The sequence below is a fragment of the Perca flavescens genome, chromosome 9, assembly GCF_004354835.1.
Source record: "Perca flavescens isolate YP-PL-M2 chromosome 9, PFLA_1.0, whole genome shotgun sequence".
Classification (NCBI taxonomy): Eukaryota; Metazoa; Chordata; class Actinopteri; order Perciformes; family Percidae; genus Perca; species Perca flavescens.
Window position 1 is genome coordinate 16861577 of NC_041339.1, and position 13362 is coordinate 16874938.

Sequence of the window (13362 nt, forward strand, 5' to 3'; positions counted from 1 at the left end):
TTTGTCAGACAAAGTGCTTTTTCTGACACAAACATTAGTTTGCTAATAGTGACTGTAGCTGAATGGCATCAGTTGTAATGCAGCATTTACAGCGAATACAGGGTGTTGTAACGGATGGAAAAAAGCAAGGAAACACACAAGATTGACAAAACAACCCAGAAAATGGCATAAGACTTTACCTGTTATGTTAATTCATCCAGGCACGTTTCCAACATAAGATTTATTCCTCCAAAGAAAACTGTCTAGCAAACATAAAAAGTGGAGCAAGTGGAGTTGGAAACCTACTCATGTAAACTACTAAATGCTGAAAGCTCCTGTCAAACATGACTATTCTTCCTCTTTCTGATCTAAATTCCTTGCCAGCATCACTCACACAGTTTAGTCTTGGTGAGGCATAATATGATCCTGGCCACACTTGACCCGATGAAATCAAAGATGTTTGAAAACAGTCTCGTCAGACTCTGATCGGTCTGAAGGGTCAAAGTCTCCGTCTCAAGCCTGTCAACACGACAGGATAATAGCTGCAAACTGGGATGCCTAAACACTGCCCAGCCTCGACTCCGAAACGGAGCTCAGCAACAGCATTAAAATTGTCCAGTGGGGCCTACCACCGGTGACATATTACAAGCAGGAAAAGTAAATAAACAGCAGCCTGCAAAAATGAAAACATATTCCTGTTCTTGTGTGTACAATAAGGTCAGACACCTTAGCAGGCCCAGTGAAGACAAAGTACAGTATGTGTGCATTAACAAACCGTTGCCAGAGTAGACAAACATTGATAGTGTTGACCATGAAGCTGCAGTGATGTACAGCAGATATAGTGAGTCAAGCTGGCAGCTGGGTCTGGATTATGAAACCCACTTGTCATATGACCAGGTCCGAAAAAAGGGTTTATTGTCAGGAGAGGAGCAGAGGCCATGGCTGATCACATTAGCTTTATTAGCGATAATTCTATCTGAACAGTCAGAGCCGATGACATGGACAACTGTGAAGCAAAGAGATAGAAGACCTGTTTTCTGTTTGTTGTGAGAGACTAACAAGCTGTGAACACAACATTGACATTAGAAAGTTGATAAGGTGAACGTTTTAGCAAATAGTTTCTTATTTAAACATCCAGCAGACAGACCAACATTAGCATTCATTTGAAGACGTGTTTCTGGCCATCTGACCAATGGAAGTCACTCTCCTTTTATCTCTTTTGGTCTTCACCAACTCCTGAGATAAACATCTGGCTCATTAGCTGCTAAAATGCTGCACCATGTTCACCGGCTAGTCACCAACTTTGTCTGTCAGCTGTTTGCAGAGCAGGTAGCTTTAATGTACAGTACATCTGAGTATTCACTGAAAACATCTGCTCGCTGCTGCTGGAAATGAGGTTGATGAGAGCCGTGAGAATGAACCAGAACATTAAAGCTACAGGCTGTAAAACCACACAAAATGAACTGAAAACTTGCTAAAACACTTCATAGCCCTGAGGTGTAGAATCTGCTGATCATTCTCTCAAGGTTCTTCACTAAGTGAAGAGTCAATAGAAAAATATGAAGTAGTGCAACTCTAACTGAATGTGTCCAGATGAATTACATTTCATTGTCCAATAACGTGAATACTTGCAATTTAAATTTAAATATCCCATTCCAGCTGTTAGATATTCAACAGCCTGTTTAAGAAGTGTGAAGAGTGAAAAGAAAGAGTCTTGTGATGCATGGCATGTTAACATACAACAAGACTTGAAGCCTCATTATGACTATAGTGTGACAAAATGTTGTGTATGCAGTCAACTATTCAGAAATCATAACTATTTCTGTGTCGACGTCTCACCTCGTTGTCCGATTCCACCAGGACCTGGTCGTACTCGCTGAGCGCCACCAGAAACATGATGGATGTGACGTTCTCAAAGCAGTGGATCCACTTCCTCCTCTCGGACCTCTGACCCCCCACATCCACCATCCTGATTGGAACATGATGAGATGGAGCGCCGACAAACAAGAGGGCAGAAAGAATCACATAAAAGAGAAGAAATGACAATTAGCTCTAAATCTTGTCTTGTTTAACCTCAGAATTAGCGGCACATAATGTAAGCATGCATTTCAAACATTATCTCAAAGATTTAGGCAGACAGGAATATGATTGAAGTAGAAAATATATCAGTGCAAAGAGGCGTTCATCTTGTAAAATGTCACCTAAGTTTTCCTTTTTCTCTAAGCTTTGTGTCCAATGTGGCCAATCAATATATATCAAGGCTAGTGTGGTCTCACTATTGCTACTACTTAGGCCTGTAACAATTAATTGCTAATATTAACTAAGGTCCTAAGGTGTATGACTGTTGATGTTGTCTTAATATGCCAAATTATAATTATAGGTCGGTATGTTGAGTTTTTTATTTTTTTTCAGAGAACTAACTTAAAAAAAAGAATCAGTGATGACAATTATGCCATGTAGTTTTACCAATAGTGAGGACTATATTTTGCTGCTTTTTTGACTGAAAGAGACAATTATTTTTTTGAATCACAATTATTTCTGAGACAATTAATTGTACAGCAACATTTGGAATTGTTACAGCTTGGCTACTACTTTAACATAACATCTAATGAGTCTACCGTAGTTCAAGCCAAACACCCCTTTTGCACCGAGAATATAAACAGAAGAAACGACAGCACAGAATCTGCAGCGTGAATCACGGAGAGGACAGAGCAAAACTTCTCTACGGTGAACTAAAATAACTACAAAGATAGGTGTGTGTACAAACAATGCTTCTAAAAACATCCTTCTCTCCTTCTTCTGCAAAGTAGATGCAGGAGAGTCCATGCAAGAGATAGAAAGTAGTTTAAAAAATGTCTTATTTAGAAGTGCCTGGTGCTAAATTTGAGGAATATAAGAGGAGCAACAGATAGGAGGTCCCCCCATAGGGGAGTGGTTCAAACTAAGGGTGGGGAAAAAACTGAATATTAAAGAATAGGGAAATCAAGGAACAAACATTAAAAGAATGCAAGAAATTGAAACATGAGCTTGTAAGGCTTGATATATGGGTTTTAATTCGGAGGTAGGAGACGTGGATCGACTTTTAGATGAACTGGTTTTAATGTTCACGTTTTTGTTTGGATTAGTTTTCTCCTCAAGTGTTAAGTTAATTAGTGTTAAAACTAAGAAAAGGGAAAACAATTAAGTAGACTGAAAAGTTAATGCGTCTAGATACAAACCTAAAAGGGTGGAAAGGGAAAGAGTCAGATTGTTGGATTTGTCCATATACTAACTAAATCGCAACCGAAAATACAAACTCAGACAGTGAATTACACTGAGTGTACTCATCAGTTGAGTTAGTTCAAGTCTCTATTAAATATCATTCAAAAGCTAGAAAGTGAAATTTTGATCCCACATCCCAAAGGTGAACTCAGTCAGTGAGTCTGCCAGGAGGAGGGACGGCATTGATAAATTGAGTCCTCCAAAGTGCCAGCCTAAAATAATCAGACAACCTCCATTTTTCCTCTAGCAAGGATGAGTGACCTACTTAGTACGATAAGCTCTCCTATGGTGGATAAGCCAAGTGAAATTACATTTTCTGTGACTTCAAAAGCCAATTAAAAGAGAAGGAAGCAAGCCTAATGGAGATGCACGTCCATGAAAGGCTTCCTTGTTGCAGCCACGGCCCTGTCAACCGCTAGCAGAGGCGGTATAATGCCACATGTGCTTCTTACTATTGAGCCTGAGGAACATCTCATCCTGCATCAAGTATGACATCTCATTCTCATAAATCACTAAACTAAGAAACCTCAATAATCATGCTCTTTTTCCAATAAAACCTGACACCTTACATTCATTCCCACTTCATATTTGTATTTTCGGGCTCTTAACACAACATTGATGTCATTGAGAGCATGTAGTGATTCATCATCAGCAGCACAGCTATGCAGAGTAGAGCCTATCGGCTAGCTGCAGCAGGGCTGCTGGGAACCTCTTCAGCACAACCTCATTGCAAGCAGAGTTATTTCTAGCCTTGCCAAGCGTAGGAGGGGGCTGACATGATGGCTTCCTATCGATTCGCACTCTTCTGTAATCGCTCTTGTTCCCTGGGTCCAACTCTATCTCCTCATCTTCTCTCTTTTTTGCAAGAGAGGGAGGAAGGGAAGCTGCTCTACGTATTGGTGGCAGGTCCTAAGACTGTCTCTGTGCCAAGTCCTGGAGGCTGTGTCTGTACTACAAAGAAAAACTATTAAGTAAAAAAAACTGACTTCATTTCAGCTCTGGTAGATTCTACTGTAACATTGCACATTACATAAACTGCAATTAACAGAATGGATTGGGGACATTTTCAGACAAAATGGGGAAATAAAACATTGTTGTAGGTGACATATAAACATGTTGATTCAGACTCAAGATGGCCTTTTCGATTTTAAAATGAAAACAGAAGTGGGGTTAGTCAAAATACTTTAGTTCTTCTTCTACCTGAAAATGATGCTTTGCAAGTCGAAAGGGTATTCTATGATCCCAGTGGTTGGGATTCGAACCCTAAGCACGTCCTGTTGGGTTGGTAGATAGGACGGTTCAGCAATACGATCCAGATCACTTAGATAGCTAGAGACAGGAAGGACAACAAAAGACAGCAAGAGGGAGGAAGGAGAAAGTGAAGCATAACAGCAGATACAGCACACCCCCTCCAAAAGCAAGTGGATCAGTCCAGATGTAACCACAGAAAACCATTCCCAAGAGTTATGAGGGTATTAGGTGACAATTTGTACCTCTACCCCCAAATCGTTTCTTAGAAATTTAGCTTCATCCTTGATGGCAGCCCAGCTCCCAAAGACAAAACATTCCTCGATCTTATCCTCTGCACCCCCTCACTCCTCCCCACTGTGAAGGTTTAGGGAAGCAGAAACTTTTAATTTGAAGATGATTTAGCACTCAAGAGGCCAACTTTCACTGCCTGGGTGAAAATAAAAAATGCCTTTCTAGCCGTTCTAGACTTGACAGGAGGGTTTGGGCCTGTACTTTGGGCCAGTCTTTGAGAGTGTACCATCAGGGATGTGTTAAAGTGCTGAGCCCTGCTGTGCAGCACAGGGTAGATGGAGATAGCGGCATCGGCGGTTTCCAGCTGGCTGACCAACTGTCCAGCAGCTAGCCAACCAGTGACGTTATCGGAAGCACTTGACACCAGTACCTGAAGATAATATTCTCCAGGTCAAATGGGTACTCAATGATGCCAGTGGTAGGCACTCGAACCCGCAGCACGTCCTGCTGAGTGGGCACGTACCCAGCTGATGCTATTCGTTCTAAATCATTAAGGTAACTGTGGAAGGGGAGGGGAACATATGACAAAGATGGGCAAACCACCAGTCTCAACAGTACGAGATCACACAGCAGACACAAACAATAGCTTTCTGTCAAAAACACAACAATTACAAAACACTTAAACAAAGATGCATATAGCCAGCGGTATCTTATACATCTACTTGCATATAACATGCTTTAATTCCCCCTCCAAAATACTCAACTTTTGAAGGAGCCATATTAATCTGAAATGGATTAATGCAGGTTGGAATTAGCTCTGATATTATTAGCAGTCGTTTATAAACCTGCCAACAGACATCCTCCTTTTCCCCGACTCTCTCCATCTGATTGAACTCTCCTCAGGTCGAGTGCATATTGTCACAGGTAGAAAAATGCTGAAAAAGGTCTATTGACAACTTTTTAATGTGTCTGTGATTTCATTCCTCATGTCTATACTATAGAAAATGTTGTTTACCCATTTCATCACTTTGCATTAGATATCTTAGAGGTCACAGTTGCACAGTGATCCTGCTTCTACACAAAGTAAATCATCATTATTCTAGTAGATTAATAGATCATAGACATACTATTTGGTTGAGTCGGAGAGCTGGTACTCTCTCCTGCGATCATAGGCCTCCTGGATGCCAGGGTCAGCCCACAGCATCTTTATCGCACTCGTGTACGGTTGCTCGAATGATGAAATCTTCTCCACGTCCACCTCCCGTACCACCTGGGCATTATTCTAGGAGAACAAGTAATACACAAAAAAAGCACATGTCAATTTAGTAATTTAGGATTGTAAGTGGTGGCCTCCAAATCTCAAAGTGGGTGGTGTCAGGTGCTTTCTTAGTCAAATATGACTAAAAAGTCCAGCGGAATACAATGTATTTGTACCGTGAAAGTGCTACATTTCTAGAAGTTAACATACCACATACATAGCCCCACTTTTAAACTCCCCTTTTCTAGAATACATAGCATGTGGCCTGGATTCAGTTATAATGAGTTATTATCAGAAGCCACGGTTCACTCTACAACAGCAGTTTATTTATTTAGGATTTATTTGAATGTGGTTATTGTCGCAGTGGTTTGCACACTGGTTACTGGCTAGCTGACAACGGTGGCCTGACATTTCACGAGATTGAATGAGAATTCACACGAAGACAGAGTGGCCTCTGTTGTTTGGATGAAGTAATTTGTGTCCATGAAGAAGACACTGAACCCGTACCTGCTCTAATTACTATTCAAGATTCGGCTAAATGTCTGAAATGTAAATGAAACAGAGTTCAACTATTAACATTTATAATTTTTCATTGGACAACTCTAGCTCAGTTAAGGTGAGATAATTTAATCTGGAGGAAATTCATCAAAAGAGTAATGTTACAAAAGTAAACAAAACAAAAAAAATAATCAAACTGATGCTGCAAAACTAGAGCCTACATTTCCCACAATGCAACAAAGCTAACTTGCGACCCCTGTCCCCGGTAAGCCTTTTCTGCTTTGAAAAAGGTAAAATCAAAAAAGGACATATCATCATCATTACCAAAAGTACATTAGTTATTTGAGCACATAATAAATAGCTGCATTCTTATACATATGATATACTTTATTGTCCCCTTAGAGAAATGTGTCTGATTATATAAACTAAAAATATTTACATCAAATTACACCATCTAACATGTGTTGCATATGTGTATGTGTGCACTTGTGTATGCTCCCTCATGCATAGCAATAATGTATAGTGTATGTGCATAATTTTATGGGTGTGTCCATGTGCATGCATGTACATAGTCGTTATGAATATAAATGTTTATATAAATCCAACATTTCTAAATCCTGAAGTACAGGACATCACCTTATTCTAAATGAGACCCGTCCATTAAACCAGAGAGAATATAAAGTATAGAAATCTATTTAGAAATCTAAAATGTGAAATAACCAACTGTTTGCACAACTTCTGCAGAAAATAGTGTGTTCCTGTAGGATGGTATTACTCATAGTAGTAAGTAAATTTCAGTAGCTGCACAGCAATGTATGTGCCTCACAAACAAGGAAGTATAACAAAGTATTTAGATGGGGATATGCATTTCAATAACACATCACATAGTCTATATACACAACATTCCACTTCTGGGATTGCTCCGTTGCAGACAGAAATTCCGCCGGATTTCACTCTATTCAGCCGCTTTCTTTGTGTTGTAATTTTAAACTGTGGATTTATGAAGACCATGGTTAACTGCTCCTCATGTCTCTGCAGGGTAAATTGAGACAGCTAGCTAGACTATCTGTCCAATCTGAGTTTTCTTTTGCACTACTAAAAACAACTTTTGAACGTACACATGTTCCACGAAAACAAGTTCCCTCCCGAGGCTATTTGGAAGCGGCACCGTGGCTCTGTCCGGTGCTTAGCGCCGCCGAAGACGATTGTGATTGGTTTAAAGAAATGCCAATGAACCAGAGCACGTTTTTCTCCCGGAATGTTGTTTAGACAAGCCAGATCCTCTTCTGCAGCGCTGTGGAGGAAGGTCTGGCAAAGCGAAACTACACATCACACAATATTTTCACCCTAACTCTTAATACACACACACACACACACAGTACACACCTTGTTCTGTTCGTACTTGTACGGGATCTTGAGGGTCTCGGTTGCACGGATCATGGCCTGCATTGAGGTGAAGATGTTCTGGTAGACCAATTTGGTGAAGCCCTTCTTATCCTCATCTGTGTAGCCTGACCCATGGATTATCCTCATCTGCTTGATGAAGGTGCTCTTGCCACTCTCTCCAGTACCTGCAAAAAAGATAAGAAGATACAGAGGGTTAGGCGACAACTGAAAATGGGTCATAAAATGGACGCAGGAAATTGCGGACTGTGTGAAAAGGTACGAGTTGTCTTCCCACCCTTGATATGACCTGGGAACAAGACAGAAAGTTTTAGTATCCTACAGTAGTGACCTACAACTGGAAAGAAAAGAAAAAAATCAAATGAGATGTTGTGATAATTCTTGTGTGTAGATAAATTGGGAAAATTTGAGTCTGATGTGAAACCTGCTAAATGATGATACAAATTAACAGTGCAAGTGTAAGAGAAATCTAGGGCTGCCACCTCTTAGTCAATTAGTCAACTAATCAGTCGTTTTGTCTTAGTCGACTAAGATTTCTTTAGTCGATTAGTTATTTTTTATGCTTATTCATGCTTAATTACTCATTTCCAAGAAACTTATAAGCACATTTATGGTAAACACAATATTTAAAGTGGTGCTTTTGCAGGTTTAATTGTGGAGAAACTCAGTTTTACAGACGGTTAATTAACTACATTTATATTGTGCTTTTCTAGTCTTAACCACCTCTCAAAGCGCACAGCTCTTTCAATTAAATCAACTAATCGATTAGTCGACAAAATTGTATAAGTGTTAGTCGACTAAGAATTTCTTTAGTCGAGGACAGCCCTAGAGAAATTAAGTCAGACATTTGTTTAAAAAAAAATGGGTCAATACCACCCAAAAGTAGTACCCAAAGATTAGCTGTAATCCATCCACCCTTGTCCAACAAATATACATAAAATGTAGTCAGCAAATGTGGTGTTTTTAAATGTAGTCAGCAAATGTGGTGTTTTTAAGAGCAAACAAGCAGTGAGTAAGTTGTTCTCAACAAAGTCAACAAAACTAATTTCGTCAAATTGTAGCCTTTTAATGTAACTCATATTTCTGTGGTAATAAACTGGCCGATTTTTGCCAAAGGCTGGCCTTGTCGATCCACCTCGGACCTGCTGCTGATACACAAGGCTGTGCAGGAATCCACACCATCATGCCCCTAGGCAGCAGGCCAGACCTCAATGTCAACTCAGCCTCTACCGGAGTTCAGAATCGCATACTTTTTCTTTTTTCTTTTTTAGTATGTACTGCAGCTGCCCTTACAAAGTACAAACTGCTGCATGCAGTATGCATACAATTGGGACATAGTACTTCTTCCTAACACTGCGGCTTGAACTTTCATGCTCATATATGCTGCACAAAGAATTGTGGGTCAGAGAAGCATGCTAGCCTGCATACTGCAAAAATCAGGTGCAGTAGGACATCCTGGTATTTTTGGCATAATGTATTGGACATAGGGGTTTAAGAAAAAAATTGATACACTTGAGAATTGCGATATTTTATTTTGCAATACTGTATCGATTTTCAAAAAAAAAAAAAAAAAAAGTGTGTGTATATATATATATATATATTTTCATGTAAGACAGTGGTTCACGTTTATGTTGTGTTTAAACCCCCTACCGCTAGATGGCTATGCTGTGACACACCACTAGTGTCCTTGCCTAACAGTGCCTGACTTTTTGCTAGAAACTAACCACATAGCTATGGCTGAACTTTGGCCTACTTTAGCATATAACAATTTACGGTTTGATTTTCTGTGTACTGAATTGTTTACCTAAAGTAAACTTATTTGACTTTTATGAACATCAGGTTTTTTTTTTTTTTAAATATTGGTTTTTCTAAAATGATACTTTAAAAAAATCCCAATATGGCCTTACGCAGTATCGAAATATATTGTAATATATTGAATCGTGACCCATGTATTGTGATATGTATTCTATCGCCAGATTCTTGCCAATACACAGACCTAATTGGACATACTATGTATTGGGACATACTAAAATCTTTTTCTGGCATACTACATGGTATAGTAGTATGGGTATTGGAACACAGGGTCTGTGTTTTACCAGTACAGGCTGCTTAGCTGAACTGGTCATTTGTCTACATGGTGTCAGGTTCTGGTTCACTTATCGTTAAATTAACTTTTTATTCCATTGAAAATAAATTAAAATAAATAAATAACTCAAAGTATCCTTAAGTGTTACTTACAATTGTATGCAGTTTCGGTGATCAAGAAATGTGAGTTACATAACCCTGTGTAAAGGGATTCTAGATAAGAATGTAAAGCAAAAAATTTATATGGACAAATGTTTCTTCAAATTGTGGACTAGCCATTGTCTGTTGTCATCTTTGTTCGAGTGTCCTGAGATGTGCAATGTAACAATGTAATGTAATCATTGTTTTGGCTGTGGTTACCACAGAGGCCCGACTGACAGTCTGGGTAAGTGGAGCAGCCCAGAGTAACCACATGAGGGCTGCACGGCTCACCTCAGCTCAACAAAGAGCCGGGTAAACTGAGTTCACTTGTCCAATTTTGTATCATAGTGACCACACATATGCACACAGGCATAAACACACAGGAATACCTAGTCATAGAGAAGAAAACTTGCTTGAACGTGCAGAGAAAGAAATACACAGAACCCCACATATCCCTCTACCCCTACACTACCTCTACACTCTACCTTTTTCAAGAAAGCTTCCACAGCAGATTCTGTATCTTTATATGGACATATTCAAACTACCACTCCAGGCTTAGGGGATGCCAGAGTCAGGATGAAAGCATCAGAGTTTTGTACACTGTGGTCATCAACTAAAGAGGAACAATCAAAAGACAAGGGAAGGTAGCGGTCTAAACCCAAACTCAATCTCCAGTTTCACTATGCAGCTCTCTCTCCAGAGCAATCCTCCTATTTTCCACCACCATTTTCTTCCTCAACAACCCTGCTCCAGCTCTCCACCACTCATCTCTCCATTTCACTTCTCCCAACATTCAAGTCTGAGTCACTGCAGCTTAGCTACACATATTCTCTGTTTTCTACCTTTCACTCTTATCTTTGTTCTACTGATCTTAATTAGGATAAAGATAGCATGGTGATGCCCCTCAAATTGCTGACAGTATGTTGTTTGTACATTTAGAAAACCTATTTGACTTACATTTTCCATATATGCTAAAAAACGTGTGTGAACACTTCCACCCAATGTAGCATTAACAGAACTGCGTGCATGTCTATTTTGCTGTATATATCAAGTCCTTAAGAGCAATGAACAGCAGGCTCTGTTTAAGCGCAGGATCTATAACATGAATCTTTGTGCATGCTTCATCCCACGACTGAAGCTCCTCGCTGGTAGGCACAACAACACGAGGAGGAGCCTACAGCCATGCTAGACGCTCTACGAGCAGTTTTTTGTGCTAAATGCTAACATCACCATGCTAACATTCTCACAATGACGCTTAGCAGGTCTAATATTTACCATGTTTACTATCTTAGTTTATTGTGTTAGCATGCTAACATTTGATAATTTAACAAGTATTTTTAGTAGGGGTGTGGCGCAACACTCAGCTCACGAGACCAGACGATATACAATATTGGGTACGAGACGAGATTTTAACACCGTTTTAAAGAAAACTTCAATGACAATATATAACTGGAAAAATAGTTGTTTATTCAATAGATATCGCAATCTCACAAAATGAAAACGAGCACTATGAAAGGTTTTGCCACAAACTCAAATGGCTTCTCTTCTGTACAACTAACCTCTTCAAACCTAATAACCGTGGCGTTTCCACCGGGAATCCAAAATGCTGCCACACAAACGATTTAAAAGTGGCGGATAGGGTTGTGTAGCGTTCACATTTTTACCGGTACCTGAAATTCAGTCCAACTTTTTTCCAGTACTTTCCCTCTGTAATAACAAAACGTATTTCGCTGTCACTACCCGATGTGAGTCGAGTGCAGATGTGAGTTGTGCATGCGTCACTTTGAGACAGGTGTGGGGGCTTCGCAAAGGACGACTTGTGAGGCTTGTTCAAGTTATACAGATATAACGTTTGCCAGGTTATTCTTTGGGAGAAAACTACTACTATGTTTGTTTGTGATCCTCGCTAGAGGCTGAAGTAGCCTACAAGAACCTGCTAACGAGAGACTACATGAGACAAAATGGACCTACATAACGAATCATAGATAGCCAAAATGGTTTGCCGGATCCAGATCCCTTGGCGTTATACTGTAAACCTTTTAAACCTGAGCATGTGCAACTCACATGTGCACTCGACTCACATCGGGTAGTGACACAATTGTAAAAATAATTCCAAACCTATTTATCCTATTTACCTAAAACATTATTTAGAACATTTTACACACCACACAAAATAAAACACCTCCCTCTCCCTACAACCTGTTAAATCCAATTATATATGTTTTTATATTTTAATATTTTATGTAAAGCACGTTGAATTGCCTTGTTGCTGAAATGTGCTATAGAAATAAAGTTGCCTTGCCCTACAACCTCAGCCTGTCAGTCTGTCACCAGGGCATAGTGAACACTGTTGTGCCGGTCTGTCTCGGAAATGTAAAGTTAAGTGCAACGCGATCTTGCTATTATATTATATTGCAGCAAACGCTGTCTGCGAGAAGTTTTGAAAAATGTAACCACATTTGTGACAGCCTTACCGGCATTGCTGTGACTCACTGTGACTTAAAGTAGCAGCGAGGCGACATCTGCACCGCACCTCTGCGTTTGTGTTTCAGAGCCGAGCCCGCCTCTCTGCGAAACCTGCAGAGAGGACAGAGAAGCTCACGCTTATGCACTCTCAGGTACCGAAAATTGGCACCGCTTGATTTAATGTTAATCAGCCCTCAGTAGTACCGACGTAATTCTGCACTCGTGTACTGATACTGGAGACAATTGTTTACCTTGACAAGAAATATTGTCATGTTTTAATATCGCGAGATCCACCACTAACTTTTAGTCATAAACATAAACCCAAAGTGTTGGACAAATTTTAATTTTGGCAATCCAAAAGTTGTCAAGACACTTCTCACAGTGTCGCTCGAAGGAAAGGTCAAGTAGGATTAATCCTCTGGGGACCATGAATATGAACAAAACGTCTTGGGAAGTGGTGGACCGAAACAGCGGAGAGACAGACATAACCATCAGTAGATCCAAAGACAGATGTGAAACAATGTGCACTACTGGCAATACCAAATTGGGAAAAAAGGAAACGTGCCGTGGCCGGGTTGGCTCAGTGTTAGAGCAGGTGCACATGTACTGACAGGTTTATGCCTCGACGCAGAGGTCCAAGGGTTCGAATCCGACTTGTGACAAATTCCTGCATGTCTTCCCCCTCTCTCTCTCCCCCCTTTCTCACATAGCTGTCCTGTCAAAAAAAATAAAGGCGGAAAAAGCCAAAAAAATTATCTTTAAAAAAACTAAATAAAAGGAAATGTGCA

At 40.0% G+C, this 13362-nt stretch overlaps 1 protein-coding gene across 3 annotated transcripts in view; it reads right to left on the reverse strand.

The window, feature by feature from the left end:
- Positions 1–13362, reverse strand: part of LOC114561099 (guanine nucleotide-binding protein G(q) subunit alpha) — a 35936-nt gene that overhangs the window by 2047 nt on the left and 20527 nt on the right. For 2 of the 3 annotated variants that reach the window (XM_028586813.1, XM_028586812.1), the window contains 4 exons: positions 7865–8049; positions 5850–6004; positions 4441–4569; positions 1819–1948 (listed from right to left, as the gene is read on the reverse strand). In XM_028586813.1, the coding sequence (XP_028442614.1) occupies positions 1819–1948; positions 4441–4569; positions 5850–6004; positions 7865–8049 (599 nt within the window). Of the gene's footprint in view, positions 1–1818; positions 1949–4440; positions 4570–5152; positions 5282–5849; positions 6005–7864; positions 8050–13362 lie in introns of all 3 variants that reach the window. The other variant, XM_028586814.1, reaches the window with a different exon arrangement.